This window comes from Loxodonta africana, chromosome 24 (assembly GCF_030014295.1).
Source record: "Loxodonta africana isolate mLoxAfr1 chromosome 24, mLoxAfr1.hap2, whole genome shotgun sequence".
Classification (NCBI taxonomy): domain Eukaryota; kingdom Metazoa; phylum Chordata; class Mammalia; order Proboscidea; family Elephantidae; genus Loxodonta; species Loxodonta africana.
Genome location: NC_087365.1, coordinates 15,089,363 through 15,111,953, shown reverse-complemented (window position 1 = coordinate 15,111,953; position 22,591 = coordinate 15,089,363). Strand labels below are relative to the sequence as shown.

The 22,591-nt window shown below is 37.9% G+C and overlaps 1 protein-coding gene across 5 annotated transcripts in view; it reads left to right on the top strand.

The window, feature by feature from the left end:
* The window catches only part of LOC135228593 (ADP-ribose glycohydrolase MACROD2-like), a 768,396-nt gene that overhangs the window by 4,899 nt on the left and 740,906 nt on the right, over positions 1-22,591 (top strand). For 4 of the 5 annotated variants that reach the window (XR_010319206.1, XM_064275762.1, XM_064275765.1 and 1 more), the window contains exon 2: positions 3,709-3,825. Coding sequence is in view for 4 of the 5 variants with exons in the window: in XM_064275762.1 (XP_064131832.1) it covers positions 3,709-3,825 (117 nt within the window). In the remaining variant the exon portion in view is untranslated. Of the gene's footprint in view, positions 1-2,823; positions 2,983-3,708; positions 3,826-22,591 lie in introns of those variants that run through there. The other variant, XM_064275763.1, reaches the window with a different exon arrangement.

Genomic DNA, 22,591 nt, shown 5'->3' with positions numbered 1-22,591 from the left:
TGTTCAAGATACTTCATGTAAGTGGTATCATGGAACATTTGTCGTTTTGTATCTGGCTTATTTCACTTAGCGTAACGTTTTCAAGGTTCATCCTCGTTGTAGCACGTATCAGAGCTTCATTTCTCATTATGGTTGAATAATATCCCATTGTATAAATATACCACATTTTGTTTATCTCTTTACCTGTTGATGGACACTTGGGTTGTTTCCATCTTGCAGCTATTGTGAATAATGCTGTAATGAACATTGGTGTACAAATACCTGTTTGAGTCCCTGCCTTCAATTCTTTGGTGTATGAACCCAGGAGTGAAATTGCTGGGTCATAAGGTTCATAGCCTTAACTTCTTGAGGAACTGTGAAACCTTTCCACAGATTCTGCACCATTTTTCTGTTCTTGCCACCAGCACATGAGGGTTCTGCAGTTTTTCCACACCCTCGCCAACAGTTGTTGATGTCCTTTTTTTTTTTTTTTTTTGCACTATAGCCATTCAGATAGTGGTGTGTGAAGTGGTATCTCATTGTGATTTTGATTTGCATTTCTCTAGTGACTAGTGGAGGAGGCAGTGGTGATTCAGTGGTGGAATTCTCACCTTCTGTGCAGGAGAGCGGCTTGATTTCTGGCCATCGTACCTCAAGCACCGTCACCAACCATCCTTCACTGAAACAGGTTTCAGTGGAGCTCCCAGACCAAGTCAGACTAGGTATAAAAGGCTTGGCGATCTGCTTCTGAAAACCCGACAGTGAAAAGCCTGTCTTAGTTGTCCTATCTGTAAATTGGGAATACTGCCTACCTCAAGAGGAAACTGAAACATAAAGAGATTAAGTAACCGACCCAAACCTGGATTCGTATAATGATTTAGGATTAGAATTTAGACAGCCTTTTAAACCATTACTCTTTTCAGTGTTACTGGTGACCTAGTTGATCAAACTAATGACTTATTAATATTTCTTTTTCTTGACCTTCCTGTAACAATTGACAATTATTTCCCACCTTCTACTTATTAAAACTCTTTTCTCTGCTGGTTTCCAAATCACTGGGTCCTTCATTCCACTTGTACCCTCTGTGGCATCTAAGTTTTAGTTTATTGTTACCATATTTGTGCCACCCTCTAAATATTGCTCTTTTGAGGTTTGGTCCCCTTTCTCCCTTCCCTCTTCTATGAATGTCTTCTAAGACCAGAAGTTTAAGTGATAACTTCCAAAATGAATTTTTTTTTTTTCTAAATTTTAGTTTGCTGTTTTTGTTGAGAATATCCCCAGCAAAATATACGCCAATTCTAGTTTCTACATGTACGATTTAGTGGACATTGATTGTATTCCTCCAGTCGTGCAACCATTCTCACTCCTTTTCTGAGTTGTTCCTCCCTGATGAACATAAACTCACTGCCCCCCTAAGGGTCCTATCTAGTCTTTCACGTTGTTGTTGTTAGCGGCTGTCAGGTCAGCCCCTGACTCGTGGCGATGCCGGGCACAATGGAGCAAAATGTTGCTTGGTCCTGCAGATCAGACTCTTGTGATCCACAGTGTTTTCACTGGCTAATTTTTGGAAGTAGATCACCAGGCCTTTCTTCCTAGTCCATCTTACTCTGGAAGCTCTACTGAAACCTGTGCAGCAGCAGCAGTGTGCAAGCCTCCACTGACGGATGGTGGCTGTGCTTAAGGTGCACTGGCTGGGAATCAAACTCAAGTCTCCCACATGGAAGGCGAGAATTGTACCACTGAACCACTGGTGTCCACCGAATGTCCCATAGACACCTTAAATGCAGTAATACAATCTTGACCCTTGGGTAATGTGACTTGAATATGTCACAACACAGTATCATGTTTTGTTGTCACAATGTGGCTGAAGAAGAATTAGTCCTAGGAACAGGAGAAATGTTGGCTTTCCATTTCTTGGTCACTTGTGTTTATATTATCAGTACTTCGTACAATTTATTTCTGTGCAAGAATCTTTTAAGTGACTATATTGTGAGGGTTAGATAACTTAAGGCTAAATATCCTTAAATCTGTTCACCCAAACTACGAGATCTTGCGATATGCTAGAAGAGAATTTTAGAGAGTCAGAGTCCAACCGACATTGTCTAAATTGTGGGGACTTCAGGTAAAGTATATGATACGTGAGAACTGACATACAGACTGAGTGAGGATGCTGGTGTCAATTAGTATATTGAATATTACTAACTTAATTTTTTCTTATATATTTAGAATAAAAACAAATATAAATACAGTTTCTTAGATTTTTTTCGCCGGTACCCTTGTGGATCATTTTATATACCCTCTGGTATATGCATACTTAACTTTGAATATTAGTTATCTACTTTATAGGATAAAGGTTAAACTCATCAACATGGCATACACATACCTGTATAGTTTCATTTTAGCTTCTATTTCTAGTTACATTTCACCTCTCTCTCCTCTACCCTCCTCACACCATATCTTGCAGCTGCATTAACTATTCACATCTCCTTACCTTTGTTTGCATTACCTGTTTAGTCTGCAGTGTCCTTACTTCTTACCTGTTCATGGCAAAATTCTGTCTATACTTCATGAACTGGCGTACATACCACCTCTTTTAGGGAGCTTTTCCCAAGAAGTTAGTATAGTGTAGTGGTAATAACATAGGCTGCAGTCTCTGACTAATGGCATATCTATCTGAATTTTATTCCTGGCTTGCCATTTTTAAGCTTTGGGCAAATTACTAACTTTGCTGAGCTGCACTGCCCTATCTGCAAAATAGGGGTAATAATTCTACCGGTTTTACTGAAGTGTTAGGAAGATTTTTTTTTTTTTTTTTTTTACTCACATAGTGAGTTCTTTGTAAATGACAAACAAACAAAACCAAAAACTAAACCCGTTGTTGTCAAGTTAGCTCCGACTCATGGCAACCCCGTGTGTTACAGAGTTAAATCATTCCGTAGGGTTTTCTTGGCTGTAACCTTTAAAGAAGCCGATCGCCAGGCCTTTTTTCTGCAGCACCGCTTGGTAAGTTCCAGTCACCAACCTTTAGGTTAGTAGTTGAGTGCAAACTATGCCACCCAGGGACTTTTTATAAATGACACCCACTATTATTAATTCTAAGATGCATTTAGTTTTCACATTTTAATCTTATAATCAAGATGTACACATAGGGTTGCAGTGAGACGGAAATGACTTGATGAATGTCATTGGTTCAGCTTTTGATTTATGGATGAAGTGATTTTTATCAGCTCCATGAAGCTGTTGTTAAGCTGCAAGTGTACTTTTATTGTCGATGGCATTGTAGAATTGCAGAAATATCTTGGTGGCTGCCTTTGTTATGCTTTTAGCTTTTGTACATACCTGTTTAGCATTTCGTATTTTACTTACGGAGGCATTATTTTGTATCTTATTCATTTCTTCTTTGAACTCCTCAAGAGTATGGACCACTTTTGTATCTGTAGTGTATAAATATATCACCTGGCAGGTAGTAGACTATCAATATATGTTGACTGAAAGAGTAAATGAGTTTACTTATTTCTCAGACTTTGATCATTTTTTCCTCTGCTGATATAAAATTAATTCTATACCTCTTATAATACTCAGATACGAAGTCATTAGATCTGTATTTTGTTGTTTCTCAAGACCATACCAATTCTTTCCTTAGTTTAAGGTGGTTAGTATTTAAAGTACAAAATAATTCCTGAGTTTCCAAGTTAAATACAAATGGAGATTCTGCTTTTGTTTTGCAAGAACGTTTACTGAAGATGACCTTAGAGGAGAGACGCAAAGAATACGCGAGGGACTATGTTCCCCTGAACACCATCCCACCGTGGAAGGAAGAGATGAAGGGCAAGAGCCAAAGTGATGGTAAGTTCCTCAGAACCCTTTTCAGGTAAATACTATTCCCGTTTATTTGTGTCTCCTGCAGGACAGTTGTCGACACAAATGAATAACTGGCGTTCAATAAAGAGATGACATTTTTGTTATTTGAAGTTACTGCTCACTTGTCACTTAATTGCTTTTAGTAGCCTATTATGTATTTTTATACTTCGGAGATGATATTAGTATGTTTTATGTTCTGAAATATAGCACATTTATAGTATCGTGCTTTTTCTAGGGGTTCTTTTTTACTCTTCTGCAGTAATTCTCAGAGCAAATGCCGTTAAGGATTTGCTGCTTTGGTGGTAAGGTGTGGCCCTTTGAGTTTGCTTTGATCAGGTTCATTTATATTGGATTCCTTCAGGTAATTTTAAGGTTTCAATACTGTTGAAAGAGGATATATTAAATAGAGGAAAATCAGGTAATTATAGAAAAGAGTATATGTTAGGCGTAGTGTGATGTTATGTCAACATAAAAGTATTTGTATGACAATTGACAGTCTCTCAAAGCTTTTATGATTTGATAAGAGTCTAGATTGTTTGGGGGCAAAAATACATGAAGTTTTAGGTCTTAAAGAGTTAATATGGAAACAAATTGTAAAGAAGAACATAATAGAGTTAATGGATACACAACGTCCTTCTCTCTGAGTTAATGCTCATTGGTGTTAGTAATCTGAATGGGAACTTCAGATGAAACTAGGAGCTTTTTTAAGGTATTTACCAGGCTGGTGCAAATGGTTAAGCACAGGACTACTAACTGAAAGGTTGGTTATTCAAACTCACCCAGAGGCGCCTTCAAAATAAGTCCTGGCGATCTTCCGCCTTGAAAAACCCTATAAAGTGCAGTTCTACACTGCACACATGGGGCCACCGTGAGTCGGAATCCGCTCCACGGTAACACCACCACCACCACCAGTTGAGAAAGGATGGTAAATTTTTCAAGGGGACTTGGAGCACACTAATTTCACAGATTGTGGTTTTAGATTGATGGGACTTTACAGGGTATCATGGGCTTAGAACAAGAACACTAGCATGGAATTCCTGCCAAAAAATCTATGAGGGAACCACAGCCAAATTAGGCTTTGGTGTCTGTGACGAGAATACTTGGGGCTTTAGACAGAATTTTGTTTTTCTAGAAAGTCGGAATTTGGAAACCCTGGTGGCATAGTGATTAAGTGCTATGGCTGCCAACCAAAAGGTTGGCAGTTTGAATCTGCCAGGCGCTCCTTGGAAACTCTATGGGGCAGTTCTACTCTGTCCTCTAGGGCCACTATGAGTCGGAATCGACTCGACGGCAGTGGCTTTGGTTTTCTTAAGTGAAATGATGTGGATTCTTTCAGACCTTACTCTGCCTGGAAACGTGTGACCTTAGGCAAGGGGGGTCGTGGCTCTAGGCCAAGTTCTAATGGGGTCACTGGATAAGCTGATCGGGATGTGCACTTCTGACCTCCCTGCCCAGTGTATGCAGTAACTGCAAGTTGTGTTAATAATAGTCTAATTAAGACATCACTGAAAGAAAAGGCACTGCTGTGTAATGAAAAGAATACAGGACTAGAGGTGAGAAGAACAGAGTTCTGTGTCTCATCTGACCTAGGGTGATATGCCACTTCACATTTGGACCTCAGTTATCACTTTTTTTGCTTGTAAGCAACTGGTATTGAATACATGGAGCCCCCTGGTGGTGCAGGTAGTTAACTTGTTTGGCTACCAGCTGAAAGCTTAGAGGTTCAGGTCTACACCCAGAGGTGCCTTGGAAGAAAGGCCTGGTGATGTACTTCTGAAAAATCACCCAATGAAAACCCTATGGAGCACTGTTCTCTGACACGTATGGTGTCACCATGAGTCGGAATCCACTCCACAGCAGTTGGTTTTATTTTCTTTACATAGTGCACGTCTTTCATATGTGCTTTCTTCAACGTAACTGAGCACTGGAGAGGTAACATTAGTCAAAAGATTTTAGTATTTTTAATAGTTTCAAAGGTTCTTTAAAAATAGACGTTCACAAAAGATGTTGAAGGGCAATAATAAGTATAGTTATATTTATTTTATTTAATTTTGAAATGCTTAAGCAACTGCTTATAAATATGTATGTGTGTAAGTACTGATATTTACAGTAGTTTAATTTTAAGTATGGAATTTCAAACTAAGTTTTAAAAGAAGTCTTTTTATAATCCCTTGTCAAATAGTTTTTAATTTGTAGGAAATAAACAGTATTTGTTGGGCTCGTGCACAGTGTATTTTTACACAAATAACGTGCACTTTCTACATTTGTTTGCCAACCACACTGTCCCCACGAGGTATTTTTGTAAGCGTACTATACTAATTTTTTTTTTTTTTTTTACAGCAACATGTAAAAAAATCGGTATAACAGTATTTATGAAAATACCTTGTTGGGGGAGGGTGCGGTTGGCAAACAAACGTAGAAGGTGTGCGTTATTTGTGTAAAAATATGGTATTCTCTGTTCTTCTCCTTTGATAAAAGTACATTGCTGTTCTACATAAACCTTAAAAGTAGTGACTCAAAGTCAATCTAGACTTTTTGCTGTTGCTATTTTCCTTGATATCAACTAGTCAGAGAAAATTAGCATAATCATGGCAGAGGCTTTGCTTTGCCCAAAGAGAGTAAAAATATTGCTTCTCTGGGTGATGTTGTAATGGAACTTTAGCATGGATTACAGTATAGTAGGGAGGCTGAAGGAGCCCTGGTGATGTGGTGGCTAAGCGCTTGGCTGCTAACGAAAAGGTCAGCGATCTGAACCCACCAGCTGTTCCGTGGGAGAAGGTGTGGCAGTTGGCTTCTGTAAAGATTACAACCTTGGAAACCCTATGGGGCTGTTCTCCTCTGTCCTGTAGGGTCACTGTAAGTCTGAATCAACTCAACAGCAATGAGTTTTAATGGAGGGGAGGCTGTTAACCTAAAGGTTGGCAGTTCAAATCCACTAGCTGCCCTGCAGGAGAAAGATGTGGCAACCTGCTTCCATTAAGATTTACAGCCTCAGAAACACTATGGGGCAGTTCTCCTCTGTCCTATAAGGTCTCTATGAGTTGGAATTGACACGATAGCAATGGGTTTTTTGTGGTTTAGGTGAAACTATAAAATTATTTCAATGAGGTGTGACCAAAATTTTTTAAACGGGTAATTTAGAAAGAAAATTCATTTTTTTATATCTTATATGTATATTTACTTTTAAATCTGATTTAAAGGTCATGTGAAAAACACATCAATAAAATGTTTGTGAACTATGAAGTCTTTGTAAGTCTGAATCTCTCTTCCTGTTTTGAGGTTTTTAGAAATATTTTGAGATGGATTGGTTATAGGCATATTTGTCATCTTTTGTTTCTTTTGTATTAAAAATATTGGCATGGTTAGCATAGAAGTTCATCCTTATTTGCTCTAATTTTCATTAGAACTAATTTCTACTCTTAAATTTTTTCCATGTGAAGTGATGTCTGACTAAAGATATAAAAGTTACATCCAAACTTCTAATCTCTTAGTCTGTTCACTTTGAGATCTAGTATCAATGTAGGTACTTGAATTTTGTTACATTTTACTTATGTTGAGAGTTGAATAGTGATATTTAGATATTATCAAAAGAAACTGTGTCTTAATCATCTTTCAGTTTCAGTACCTAGTCTAACAATTTTTTCTGTATTAAATTTGTAATAACAACTTTTTTTTTTTTGAAAACATGCTGTAATTTAAAATGACTGAACAGTTAGGAAAATGATATTAAAAATAGGATGGAATTAAGTAGGAAAATAAAAGTTGGAGTTAGAAACAGGCATTTTTCACTTTAGAAGTAAAAAGTAAAAAAAAAAAAAAGACTGCAATTTTTATTATGGCTTAAACCCCTTTGTGCTCTGGTTCCTCCTTTCATCTCTGGCTTCATATTGTACCACTCTCTTCTTAGTCTCTTCATGTAGCAACACTCTTCTCCTTTCTGCTTCTTGAATGTACTGTGCTTTCTCCCACTACTGGGTCTTTATCTGGAATTTTCCTCAGTACTCCTGTCACCTGCTTAATTTTTCTCATCCTTCAGACCTCAGTTTGAATGTCCCCACCGGCTGTGAAATCTTCCCTGACCCTTTGTTCTGGGTGAGGTTTCTTTAGTATGTACTCTCATAGAGCCTTGTTCTTTGCATACAGCATTTTTATCAGTTTGTTTTTATATACTCAGTCATTATTTGATCAGGATTTACCTTCCTTATGTGAACTGTAATTATCATGAAAATAGGGACTATGTTGTCTAACTTCTTTATATCTCTTGCTTCTGGCGTAGTGCTTGTTGTGTAGTAGGTATTCAGTAAATATTTTTGTGTGTGGAGTTAATGATACGTTGTCTGCCTGGTACTATTCTAATGCTTTGTATCTTTTTTTCCCACCTCTATTTACTGTATTGCAAAGATTCTTGTGGGAATTAAGGCATTAGAAATTAAGCCAAATATTTAATGTAGATAATAAACATTTTCACATCTTAATAATGTGAGATTGATTTTACTGAGTTTTAAAAGTTAGATAGCCCAGTGATAAATTTCAATAAAGATTTTTTTTTTACTGAATTATTACATAGCTAGTTAAGATGAGAATGAGAATTCATGTGTTATGCGTATTCATCAGTCAGTGTTGTATATTATTGATAGTGCTTAGGAACTAAGCGTCATGATTTCAGTTTCTGTGAGCTTGCATGTCAACAGAGCATGAGTAAAATGAGTGAAAATATGGAAATTTAAGCCTTGTAATAATAATATATTAAAGCGTGGGCTGCTCTTGAAGTATTGTCATTCTAAATACATTTACTTGGCTTTATTTATTCTTCCTACTTAAACCACCCGTAAGAAATTATTTTCATTTTATATGCTATGTAAGCACTTTACTGAGTTAGTTGGTTTGCTTCAAAAAAATAACTTGGCTGCAGACAAAGAATTTGGTTCCCCATGGAGGACTTTTAAACTAAATAGCTTCTAATATTTTGAAAATAAATGGAATTCATTCTAATTTATGAACCATTAAAAATTTATGTGTAATGATGCTATTCTGTGTAAAGGTGTGAACACTGGCTTAGTCAAACAAATATTTGTGGAGTAGGTTATTAATTTATAAAATGGAGAAAAAAGAATATGAAGTTACATAGGAATTAATGATTTACTACGTGATTTTTCCTCTGCCTTGAGCACTTAACCATTTACATTTACCCAGGGACTCTGAATCATGTAGAAACAAAAATCAAATATCTTTTATTTTTTCAAATATATAAAGATGACTCAATGTTGAGACAAGATGAAGTGTTTTTTCTTTGTATTTCTTAAGTCTGTAACTTCACCATAGATTCTGCTAGTTTTATTTTAAAAAAATTAAATGAATTTTGTGCACACATGGGTACTTTGAGATGGGTTGCAAACTAGTAGTAGCCAAAGCCAACCTTTTCCAGTTTAAATTTTTTTTTCTTTCTCTGATCTTCTTCTATATGCGAGATTCTTCATAGAAGTCTTTGACTTCTTTTCTGAAATATTTAAATATTGAATTTTTGTATAAGTATTCAAAACAAGAATTTCAATAGAGCTGTTCTACTCTGTCCTATGTATAGGGTCGCTGTAAGTTGGAATTGACTTAACGGCAGTGGGTTGGGAAGTTGAGGTTTTCCGTTAAGTATTCAGCAGACATGTAAAAATGGAAGTGCCTTCCATTATTTCTATGTACATGTTTCTTCCAAATTAACTCCGCGAATACAACGGATTTGGGATTAAACATGTTTGGCATCAAACCCCAGTCGTGCTACTGTGTGGCTCTAGTCAAGGAATTTGTGATCTCCCTAATCTTGTCTCTTCTATGTTACCACATAGGGGTTGTTGATATTTTCTTCCCAAGGTTTTCATGGGAATTAGTTGAGGGAAGGCATCAAAGGGCCTAGATAATGCCAAAGCTCTTTCTCCTTATTTTAGAAAATAGCTTTTTCTTGCATAAAACTTTTTACAACTCTGCTTGTATCCGTGCTCTTTGTCAATGTGTAATATAGATTATTATTTTTTTTAATGCCTGTCACTGAAGGTTGTTCACAGTTTGTCTGAAAGTGGGCTATCTGTTTTAGAAGGTAGGCACTGTGGCTGCTTATTAAAGTTCAATTTATAGGGTCTGCTGGAAGTCAGTGAAAACCTTATAAATAGCAGCGGAACATTGTCTGATTTAGTGCTCGAAGATGAGCCCCCCAGATTGGAAGGCACTCAAAAGATGACTGGGGAAGAGCTGCCTCCTCAAAGTAGAGCCAACCTTAATGACGTGGATGGAGTAAAGCTTTCACGACCTTCATTTGCTGATGTGGCACGACTCAAAATGAGAAGAAACAGCTGAAAACATCCATTAATAATCGGAACCTGGAATGTACGAAGTATGGATCTAGGAAAATTGGAAATCGTGAAAAATGAAATGGAACGCACAAACATTGGTATCCTAGGCATTAGTGAGCTGAAATGTACTGCTGTTGTCCATTTTGAATCGGACAATCATATAGTCTACTAGGCTGGGAATGACAACTCAAAGAGGAATGGTGTTGCATTCATCGTCAAAAAGAACATTTTAAGATCTATCCTGAAGTACAACACTGTCAGTGATAGGATAATATCCATACGCCTACAAGGAAGACCAGTGAATACGACTGTTATTCAAATTTACACATCAACCACTAGGGCCAGAGATGAAGAAATAGAAGATTTTTATCAGCTGCTGTAGTCTGAAATTGATCGAACATGCAATCAAGATGCGTTGATAATTACTGGCGATTGGAATTTAAAAGTTGGAAACAAAGAAGAAGGATCAGTAGTTGGAAAATATGGCCTTGGTGATAGAAACAATGCCAGAGATCGAATGATAGAATTTCGCAAGACCAATGACTTCTTCATTGCAAATACCTTCTTTCACCAACATAAACAGTGACAATACACATGGACCTCAGATGGAACACACAGAAATCAAGTTGACTACATCTGTGGAAAGAGACGATGGAAAAGCTCAATATCATCAGTCAGAACAAGGCCAGGGGCTGACTGTGGAACAGACCATCAATTGCTCCTATGCAAGTTCAAGGTGAAACTGAAGAAAATCAGAGCAAGTCCATGAGAGCCAAAATATGACCTTGAGTATATCCCACCTGAATTTAGAGGCCATCTCAAGAATAGATTTGACGCATTGAACACTAGTAACCGAAGACCAGACGAGTTGTGGAATGACATCAAGGACATCATCCATGAAGAAAGCAAGAGGTCACTGAAAAGACGGGAAAGAAAAGACCAAGGTGGATGTCAGAGGAGACTCCGAAATTTGCTCTTGAGCATCGAGCAGCTAAAGCAAAAGGAAGAATTGATGAAGTAAAAGAACTGAACAGAAGATTTCAAAGGGCCTCTCGAGAAGACAAAGTAAAGTATTATATGACATGTGCAAAGAGCTGGAGATGGAAAACCAAAAGAGAAGAACACACTCGGCATTTCTCAAGCTGAAAGAACTGAAGAAAAAATTGAAGCCTTGAGTTGCAATAGAGAAGGATTCCATGGGGAAAATATTAAATGATGCAGGAAGCATCAAAAGAAGATGGAAGGAATACACAGAGCCATTATACCAAAAAGAATTAGTAGATATTGAACCATTTCAAGAGGTGGCATATGATCAGGAACTGATGGTACTGAAGGAAGAAGTTCAAGCTGCTCTGAAGGCATTGGCGAAAAACAAGGCTGGAATATCAATTGAGATGTTTCAACAAACAGATGCAGCGCCGGAGGTGTTCACTCGTCTATGCCAAGAAATATGGAAGACAGCTTCCTGGCAACTGACTGGGAGAGATCCATATTTATGCCTATTCCCAAGAAAGGTGATCCAACCGAATGTGGAAACTATAGAACAATATCATTAATTTCACACATAAGGAAAATTCTGCTGAAGATCATTCAAAAACGGCTGCAGCAGTATATCGACAGGGAACTGCCAGAAATGCAGGCCAGTTTCAGAAGAGGACGTGGAACCAGGGATATCATTGTTGATGTCAGATGGGTCCTGGCTGAAAGCAGAGAATACTGGAAGGATGTTTACTTGTGTTTTATTGATTTCGCAAAGGCATTTGACTGTGTGGATCATAACAAACTATGGATAACACTGCGAAGAGTGGGAATTCCAGAACACTTAATTGTGCTCATGAGGAACCTGTACATAGATCAAGAGACAGTTGTTCAGACAGAACAAGGGGATACTGATTGGTTTAAAGTCAGGAAAGGTGTGTGTCAGGGTTGTATTCTTTCACCATACCTATTTAATCTGTATGCTGAACAAATAATACAAGAAGCTGGACTATATGAAGAAGAACAGGACATCAAGATTGGAGGAAGACTCATTAACAACCTGTGTTATGCAGATGACACAACCTTGCTTGCTGAAAGTGAAGAGGACTTGAAGTACTTATTAATGAAGATCAAAGACCACAGCCTTCAGTATGGATTATACCTCAACATAAAGAAAACAGAAATCCTCACAACTGGTCCAATGAGCAACATCATGATAAACGGAGAAAAGATTGAAGTTGTCAAGGATTTCATTTTACTTGGATCCACAATCAACAGCCATGGAAGCAGCAGTCAAGAAATCAAAAGACGCATTGCATTGGGCACATCTGCAAAGGACCTCTTCAAAGTGTTGAAGATCGAAGATGCCACCCTGAAGACTGAGGTGCACCTCACTGAACCCATGGTATTTCCAGTAGCATCATGTGGAGGTGAAAGCTGGACAATGAATAAGGAAGACCGAAGAAGAGTTGACGCCTTTGAATTTTGGTGTTGGCGAAGAATATTGAATATACCGTGGACTGCCAAAAGAACGAACAAATCTGTCTTAGAAGAAGTTCAGCCAGAATGCTCCTTAGATGCAAGGGTGGTGAGACTGCGTCTTACATACTTTGGACGTGTTGTCGGGAGGGATCAGTCCCTGGAGAAGGACATCATGCTTGGCAGAGTACCGGGTCAGCGGAAAAGAGGAAGACCCTCAACGAGGTGGATTGACACAGTGGCTGCAACAATGAGCTCAAGCATAACAACGATTGTAAGGATGGCGCAGGACTGGGCACCGTTTTGTTCTGTCGTGCACAGGTTCGTTATGAGTCGGAGCCGACTCAACGGCAGCCAACAACAACTGGAGGTCCTTGTGCAGGTATCTACTTAGTATTTTGTGTTACGTATGCTAAGTTGAGTTACAACTGGTTAAGGAAGATATGAAGACACTTGGTCATTGAAAAATCAAGAACTATTTGTTTCCTTTATGGGTCTTTTCATCTCTCAAAAGGTATAGGATGGGGCCTGGAGACATTTTCTTTATCTTTTTTTTTTTGGATGAGTCTTTACAGAGCAAATTATTTTCTCATTAAATAATTAAAACACACATTGTTTTCTGACATGGGTTGCAACTCCCAAGACGTGTTGACACTCTCCCCTTCTGGACCTTGGGCTCCCCATTACCAGCTTTCCTGTCCCCTCCTGCCTTCTTGTCCTTTCCCCTAAGCTGGTGTGCCTGTTTAGTCTCGTTCTGTTTTATGGGCCCGTCTAATCTTTGACTGAAGGGTGAACCTCAGGAATGACTTCAGTACTGAGTTAAATGGAAGTCCGGGGGCCATACTCTTGGGGTTTTTCCAGTCTCTGTTAGACCAGTAAATCTGTTTTTTTTCGAGTTAGAATTTTGTTCCACATTTTTCTCTAGCTCTGACTGGGACCCTCTATTGTGATTGCTGTCAGAGCAGTCAGTGGTTGTAGCCAGGTACCATCTAGTTGTGCTGGACTCAGTCCGGTGGAGTCTGTGGTAGTTGTGGCCCATTAGTCTTTTGGACTAATCTTTCCCTAGTGTCTTTGGTTTTCTTCATTCTTTCTTGCTCCAGAAGTGGTAAGTCCAGTGGAGTATTTTAGAGGCCGCTTGCAAGCTTTTGAGACCCCAGATGCTATTCACCAAAGTAGGATGTAGAACATTTTCTTTATAAACTACGTTATGCCAGTTGAGCCAGATGTTCCCCGAGATCATAGTCCCCAGCCCTCAGCCCAGTAATTTGGTCTCTCAAGGAGTTGGGATGTGTCTGTGGAGCTTCCATGACCTTACCTTGGTCATGTTCTGCCAGCTTCCCCGGTATTTTGTACTGTCTTACCCTCCACCAAAGTTCCTACTTACCAGTTGTCTATTTAGTGTTCTACCTTCCCTAGCGATCCCCTCCCTTCTAATCATCAAAGATTGCTTCTTTCTGTGTGGAAACCTTTTCATGAGTTTTTTGAATAGTGATCTCATACAATATTTGTCCTTTCGTGATTGACTTAGTTCACTCAGCAAAATGCCCTCCAGATTCATCCATGTTGTGAGATGTTTCACAGATTCATCATTGTTCTTTATCATTGCATAGTATTGCATAGTGTGTATAGTTTTTTTTTTTTTTATAGTTTGTTTATCCTTTCATCTCTCAGTGGGCACTTAGGTTGTTTCTATCTTTTTGCTGTTGTGAGCAATGCTGCATTGAACATGGATGTGCATATGTCTATGCACATAGATGTGTGACGGCGCTTATTTCACTAGAATATATTCCCAGGAGTAGGCTGCTGGATCATATGGTGTTTCTATTTCTAGCTTTTTAAGGAAGTGCCATATCGTTTTCCAAAGTGGATGTACCATTTTGCATTGCCACCAGCGGTGCATAAGAGTTCCAATCTCCCTGTAGCCTCTCCAACGTTTGTTATTTTTTTTTTTTTTTTTGTGCCAGTAATTTTAGGGTGAGATGGTATCTCATTGTGGTTTTGATTTGCATTTCTCTAATGGCTAGAGATTGTGAGCGTTTCCTCCTGTGTCTGTTAGCCGCCTTATGTCTTCTTTGGTTAAGTCTGTTCATATCCTTTGCCCATTTTTTTAAATTGTACTTTAGATGAAGGTTTACAGAACAAAGTAGCTTCTCCTTAAATAGTATACATACTGTTTTGTGACATTGTTTACCAACCCCACAACTGTCGACATTCTCCCTTCTCGAACTTGGGTTCCCTGTTACCAGCTTTCCTGTTCCCTCCTGCCTTCTAGTCCTTGCCCCTGGGCAGGTGTGCCCCTTTAGTCTCATTTTGTTTTATGGGCCTGTCAAATCCTTGGCTGATGGGGGAAACCTCAGGAGTGACTTCATTACTGAGCTATAAGGGATGTCTGGGAGCATACTCTCCAGATTTCTACAGTGTCTGTAAGACTGGTAAGTCTGGTCTTTTCTGTGAGTTAGAATTTTGTTCTACATTTTTCTCCAGCTCTATCCAGGACCCTCTATTTTGATCCCAGTCAGAGCAGTTAGTGGTGGTAGGTGGGCACCATCTAGTTGTTCTGGACTCAGTCTGGTAGAGACTGTGATAGTTGTGGCCCATTAATCCTTTGGACTAATCTTTCCCTTGTGTCTTGATTTTCTTCATTCTCCCTTGCTCCAGACGGAGTGAGACCAATGGAATACCTTAGATGGCCATTCACGGGCTTTTAAGACCCCAGACGCTACTCACCAAAGTAGAATGTAGAACATTTTCTTTATAAACTATGTTATGCCAGTTGAGCTAGACAGCCCTCAGCCCCATAATTCAGTCCTTCAGGGAGTTTGGATGTGTCTTTGGAGCTTCCATGACCTTGCCTTGGTCAAGTTGTACTGGCTTTCCCAGTAAATGTACTGCCTTATGCATCACCACAGTTCTGGCTTATCTATTGTCTATTTACTGTTTTTTCCTCCCCACCAATCCTCTCCCTTGTAATTATCAAAGATTATTTCTTTTTCTTTGTAAACCTTTTCATGAGTTTTTATGGTAATGGTCTCATATAGTATTTGTCTTTTGTGATTGACTTATTTTGCTTAGCGCAGTGCCCTCCAGATTCATCCATGTTGTAAGATGCTTTGCAGATTCATCATTTTTCTTTATTGTTGCGTAGTACTCCATTGTGTGTATGTACCATAATTTGTTTATCCATTCATCTGTTGATGGCCACTTAGGTTGTTTCTATCTTTTTGCTATTGTAAGCAATGCTGCAGTGAACAGGGATGTGCATATGTCTACTCATGTGACGGCTCTTATTTCTCTAGAATATATTCCTAGGAGTGGATTGCTGGATCATATGGTGTTTCTATTTCTAGCTTTCTAAGGAAGCACCTTATCGTTTTCCAAAATGGTTGTACCATTTTGCATTCCCGCCAGCAGTGCAGAAGAGTTTGAATCTTCCTGCAGCCTCTCCAACATTTGTTATTTTCTGTTTTTTTTTTTTTTTTGATTTGTACCAGTAATGTTGGGGTGAGATGGTATCTCATTGTGGTTTTGATTTGTATTTCTCTAACAGCCAGTGATTGGGAGCGTTTCCTCATGTGTCTGTTAGCCGCTTGAATGTCTTTGGTGAAGTGTCTCTTCGTATCCTTTGCCCATTTTTTAATTGGGTTATTTGTCTTTGCATTGTAGAGGTCTTTGATTTTCCTGTAGGTTTTAGAGATTATATCTTTGTTGTATTTGTCACAGCCAAAAATTTTTTCCCAGTCTGTAGGTTCTCTTTTGATGAGCATAAGTGTCTAATTTTTAGAAGATCCCACTTATCTACCTTATCTTCTGGAGTTTGTGTGTTATCAGTTATGGCTTGTATTCTGTAGTGCCATTTATTAGGCCTTTGTCCATTTTTTAATTGGATTATTTGTCTTTTTGTTATAGAGGTATTAGATTTTTTCCTATATATTTTAGAGATTAGACCTTTGTCACATTTATTGTACCCCCCAATTTTTTCCCAGTCTATAGCTTCTGTTTACTCTTTTGCTGAAGTCTTTTGATGAGCATAAATGTTTAATATTTAAAAGATCCCAGGTATCTAGCTTATCTTCCGGTGTTTGTGTATTGTTAGTTATGGTTTGTATCCTCTTTATGCTGTGTATTAGGGCCTCTTGCATTGATCCTTTATTTTGGTCTATGATCTTCATTGTTTTTGGTTTTATATTTAGGTCTTTGATCTATTTTTAATTAGTTTTTGTGCATAGTGTAAGGTATGGATCCTGTTTCGTTTTTTTGCAGATGGACATCCAGTTTTGCCAGCACCATTTGTTTAAAAGACTGTGTTTTCTCCATCTGATGGACTTTGGGCCTTTCTGGAAGATCAGGTGACCATAGGTGAATGGATTCTTTGTCTTATTATTAAAATAAAGGGTGTATCTGGATGGAGTTACTCTGGTACCTGACATTTCGGTTATTTTAATGATAGTAGAAATTATATGACTCATAGGATTACTGAATTTAACTATACTTTTGAGTATTTTAAGGAACCCTGGTCGCATACTGGTTAAGTGCTTGGCTGCTAACCAAAACGTTGGAGGTTTGAACCCACCAGGTACTCTCGGGGGGAAAAGACCTGGCAATCTGCTCCTGTAAAGATTACAGCCTCGGAAACCCTACCGGGAGTTCTGCTCTGACCTAGAGGGCTTCTGTGAGTCAGAACCTACTTGACGGCACACAACAACAGCAACAACAACAATGAGTACTTTCATAAGTACAGTGCCTTTCTTAGAACTTGTGTGTTGACCTAATTTGGGGAATAAAGGTATTTGTTGCAATGTGGTAGTTTTATAAATTTCGATTAGTGCCTGTGTGTGAATTCGCTTAAACATATGTATAAGAGTACATACAGCTATTTAAAAAAAGCTAAAATGGTTTCTTATGTTACTATTATTTAATGTGATTATTTAGTTGTACTTTCGTAGGTGTCATTTTGGGGTTAGGCGTTAGGAGTGTGAGGGGAGAAGTAAGTCTACATCCGTGTATCTATCGCTATGATGCTGAACGGGTTTTAGTGGAGCTTCCAATCTAAGGTGGACTAGGAAGAAAGGCCTGGTGATTCTGAAAATCAGCCAAAGAAATCCCTATGAATCATAATAGTCTGATTCATAACTGATTATGAGGATGGCGCAGGACCTAGCAGCATGTTGTTCCAGTGTGCTTGGGGTGGCAGTGATTCGGAGGGTGGTTTGATGGCAGCTAAGAACAACAACGACTACACGCACATATAAACACTAAACTTCATATGTACTTCATATAACGCCTTATACTAATGATTTTGTGAGATGAGGGAGATTGCTCTATCTTGACTTATGTAAGTTTAAGTTTTATTCCTTGATACACATATTAGAAGAGGTGGGTGAGTATATATCTAGAGTGTAGATATAGCAGTGTAATCTTAGTTGATAGGGGCTAAAGGAAAAACAAAAAATGCTAGCAGTGTCTTGATTTGGTAGCTTTTTTCTGGTAGTTATTTTTATGTATATTTTAGACCAACTGAGTGCTTAGAATTGGCCATTTCTTCCCTTGAGAGTTGCTGGCTTGTTAACAAAAGACTGGTGTCTATTTTAACTATATTTCTTTCCCTAAATGATTGTTTAGACCATATGAAGCTTCTCTGGAGTCAAGGGGATAAACTTCTTGGTTGGTATTGTCTTAGCACATAATGGCTTGTGAGCAGAGCTCATTTAGTTTGCTGGATACCTAGTTTAAGATTCAGTTCATATTGGCATGCATGTGTCATTTGAGATGTACATGCGTATTGCTGGCATGCATATTCTCTCAAGGGGTAGTCTTTGACAAATACAAAAAATATTACAATATATACTCCACAGCCTCTGAATTCTTCATTTTATTCAGGTGGCACATGTCTGGTCAGAGGCAAATGCTTATCTGGCAGTTTACTAGACATATGACAAGTAACTAGGTCAGATTTCTTGTAACTTGATTTGGTTCTTAAGTATATCACAAATGTTTTAAAAACCCTTCAGTGAATTCCATTGCTTCAGGAATAAAGGTGATAACCCTCAGCATGGCATATATAAGGCCTTTTGAAATTTGACAGCTGTATCTACCTCTCCAGTATTATCTTCTAACCTTTCTGGGCCTTAATTCCCCATAATATTACTTTAGTATGTGATCTTGTGCAAGTGTATGCTATCCTCTACTCCTTCATCTGTACAGTGAGAATAATTGTTATTCATCTGTAGTATAAAATTTTATTTAGTAACTATATATATTCAGTAACTATATATATTTAATAACTATATATATTTAGTAACTATAAGTTACTAAATATATATAAAATATCATTGTAGTTCATGTATAAAAGTGTCATCATATGACCCAAAAAAAAAACCAAAAACCTGTTGCTGTCAAGTTGATTCTGACTCATAGTGGCCCTATAGGACAGAGTAGAACTGCCCCATAGAGTTTCCAGTGAATGGTTGGTGAGTCCGAACTGCCGACCTTTTGGTTAGCAGCCGAGCTCTTAACCACTGTGCCAGCAGGGCTCCCTGTAAAGATTACAGCCTGGGAAAGCATATGGGGCAGATCTGCTCTGTCCTGTGGGGTTGCTATGAGTTGGAATTGACTCAGTGGCAACGGGTAACGAGTAACAAGTTTCCAGGTGATGCTGCTGGTCTGTGGAAGGCGCTTTGAGAACCACTGTTTTAGAGTGAGAAGGGTGGGATGGCTAATTTCAAAGGGGAAATCAGGGAAGTTGGTTAGGTGCTCAGTAAAATTTTGCTTAATTGTACTTAAACTTTTATGTTTATGAAACATAAATTTGTACAGATTTTGATTCAGTAGATATGAACCTACACTACTAACAAACACCTTAGGTTATTATAGTTGTTCTCTATACTAATAGTTGAGAAACATTGCCTTATCTGAATTATTTCATAAGCATACAGTAGTTGAGGATAGTTGGAGACAGTGTGCTAGTGATGAATAAAAAATAACTTTGAATTAAAAACAAAAATGGGGGTATCGTATGATGGGGTCGCTATGAGTCAAAATCAACTCAATGGCAACAGGTTTGGTTTTTTTTTTTTGCTTTTGATGTGTTGACTGGAATCCCTGTGTGGTACAAATGCTCATGCTGAGCTACTAACCTAAAATTTGGAGGTTCTAGTCCATGTAGAGTTGCCTTGGAAGAAAGAATTGGTGATCTACTTCCAAAAAACCAGCCATCAAAAACCCTGTGGAGCACAGTTCTACTGTGACATACATGGGTTGCCATAAGTTGGAATCCACTTGACAGCAAGTGGCTGGCTGGTTGGTTGGTATGATGACTATGACTATGTTACCCTACTACTACTACTGTTAAGTAGAAAGAAATCTTCCTGAGTAGTGATCTTCTGTGCATCTCATGGACCCTTGGTGGCGAGGTGGTTAAGAGTGCTGCTGCTAACCAAAAGGTGGGCAGTTCGGATCCACCAGCCCCTCTTTGGAAATCCTATGGGGCAGTTCTCTTGTGTCCTATAGGGTCGCTATGCGTCAGAATCAACCTGACAGCATTGGGTTTGGTGCTTGGTTTTTATGCATCTCTTTTTTAAGGAGCCTTGGTGGTGCAGTAGTTCAATATTGGCTGCTAACCAAAAGGTCAGTGGTTTGAAGCCACCAGCAGCTCTGCTGGAGAAAAGACCTGGAGATCGCTTCTGTAAAGATTATAGTCTAGGAAACCCTATGGGGCAGTTCTACTCTGTCGTCTAGGGTTGCTGTGAGTCGGAATTGACTTAATGCACACACAATAACAGTGCATCTCATAGAAAATCAGTTTTTAGGAAGAGGTTCACTGTAATCTTCATGGCTTAGTGACACATCTTTGCCTTTCACTTTAGACTCCAGCTTTTCATTCTAGCGGAGTCTGTTCATTTAGTGCAAGTCCTGGACTCTTGGCCTTACTTAGAAATATGTGTTGATTACTTAACATTAATTACGTATAGTAATTCTAGAATTAGCTGCTAATTTATTAATCCGGTGATTCATTTTAAGTTAACTTTGATTTTAAATATGAGTTTCTCGACAAATTATTTTTAACCCCCTTTTTTTTTTTTTTTCCTCCTTGAAATCCTTATGGTGACTCAGGTACATGGGCAAAAAATAATGATTTAAAAAAAAATTTTTTTTTTATGATTAGTGCTTGAAAAATAGAAGCATTTCAAATGAGACCTAATATGTAATAAGTTTTAATGACCAAGTATAACCTCTATTTTTAAAAAAATGTTACATACGAGTAGCTGGTTATACTCTAAGATAAGCCTTTTATGAGATGTATAACTGCCATCTTTGTATTGTTTTGCCATATACTCTTCAAAATATGGACAAATCATGACCTGTACAAACAAGACTGAAAATTTGTAATTTTACATATGTTGGTATTATTAATTTAGCCAAAATAAAAATGATAAGAATTTAATCAATTATAAAGTTTTTATAAAAATTCTATAATAAATAAAATTTTACTTTAGTAAATAGTGTGATTAATTGGTGAGCAGGATTAATGACTTTTTACATATACTTCCTGCCTTGCTCAGTTCTTCCACTGAATTTCTATTCTTATCTTGAAATGTAAAGTTAAAAAAAAGTGAGTTGTGTGAGTTATAAAAACATTTCCGCAGAATCCTGTTAAATAATTAATAAAGACTGATTTCATGGAATTAGATAACTGATACCAAGTATATTTCATATTGCTGTTAAATATTTACTTCATTTACCGATAATAAGAGGCACACAGTTTCCAGCTCAAGGGGTTAGATACTTCATCTCTGAATTTAAATTAGTGATGTTGCTATTCTGTATCAACAAACCACCTGTGTGTGGGGAGGGACTGGGGGAGAAGGGTGTGAGTTAGTAACCATAAGACTGAAGAACAGAATCATTTGAGGTTAATGATAAGAGAAACATTTATCTGGAGTTAGGAAAGATCCTTCCTGATTATTTAACAAATACTTATGTTGGAGTCCTGGTGACATAGTGGTTAAGAGCATGGCTGCTAACCAAAAGGCAGTTTGCAGCTTGAATCCACCAGCTGCTCCTTGGGACCCCTATGGGGCAGTTCTACTCTGTCCTGTAGGGTCGTTATGAGTTGTAATTGACTCCACGACGGCAACAGGTTTTGTTCTGGTTTTATGTTGTATTTACTATGTGCCAAACATAATTCTAAATGCTTTACAAATATTAACACATTTAATCATTATAGCAATCCCATGAGTAGGTACTTTTAGTATCTCATTCTACTAATGAGTAAGCTGAGGCACAGAGAGATTAGATGACTTGCCCAAGGGCAAAAGGCTCTTGAGTAGCAAAGTCAGAGTTTGAACCCAGCCATTCTGGCTTTACATCCTCTTAGCTTACTGTCTGTTAATGTTCCTTTTGTTTTCTCAAAAGCATCACTGGTATGTTTGTGTGTTATGTGCTCACCACTAATTACATTTGCTTTTTGGAAATGTAGTATTTTATTCTGTGAATTATGTGATTTTTTAATGGATTATACTTAATGCCATGATGTTTGTTTTTAAGATAAAGCACAAGTAATTATAAAAAGTCAAGCTGTTGTGGCTAGTAAAATTTGCAATAATCACTGACCATTGTGAGGAAAAAGGCTTTTCCCACTCAAATAGATGTGTAATGAATACCAATTTACATCTTTAAAAAAATAGCCATTCATTCATTCAAATTCCCTTTCAAATTTACCTCTGTTATAAATTTATACATAAGGTCTATTAAAAATTACCAAAAAAAATCTACTTTCTTAGTTTTTTTTTTTTTAACCATTCATCATTTTTATTTTTTAAGTTGGTTGGCTGGACTACCTATGGAACATAGGCTACATATTGCAAATTTTAGCAGCATGTTCTATGAACTTACTTATCAAACTTGAGCACTAAGTTATGTGTTATGGGTTTTTGCCAGGTGATGTGTGAAGCTACACA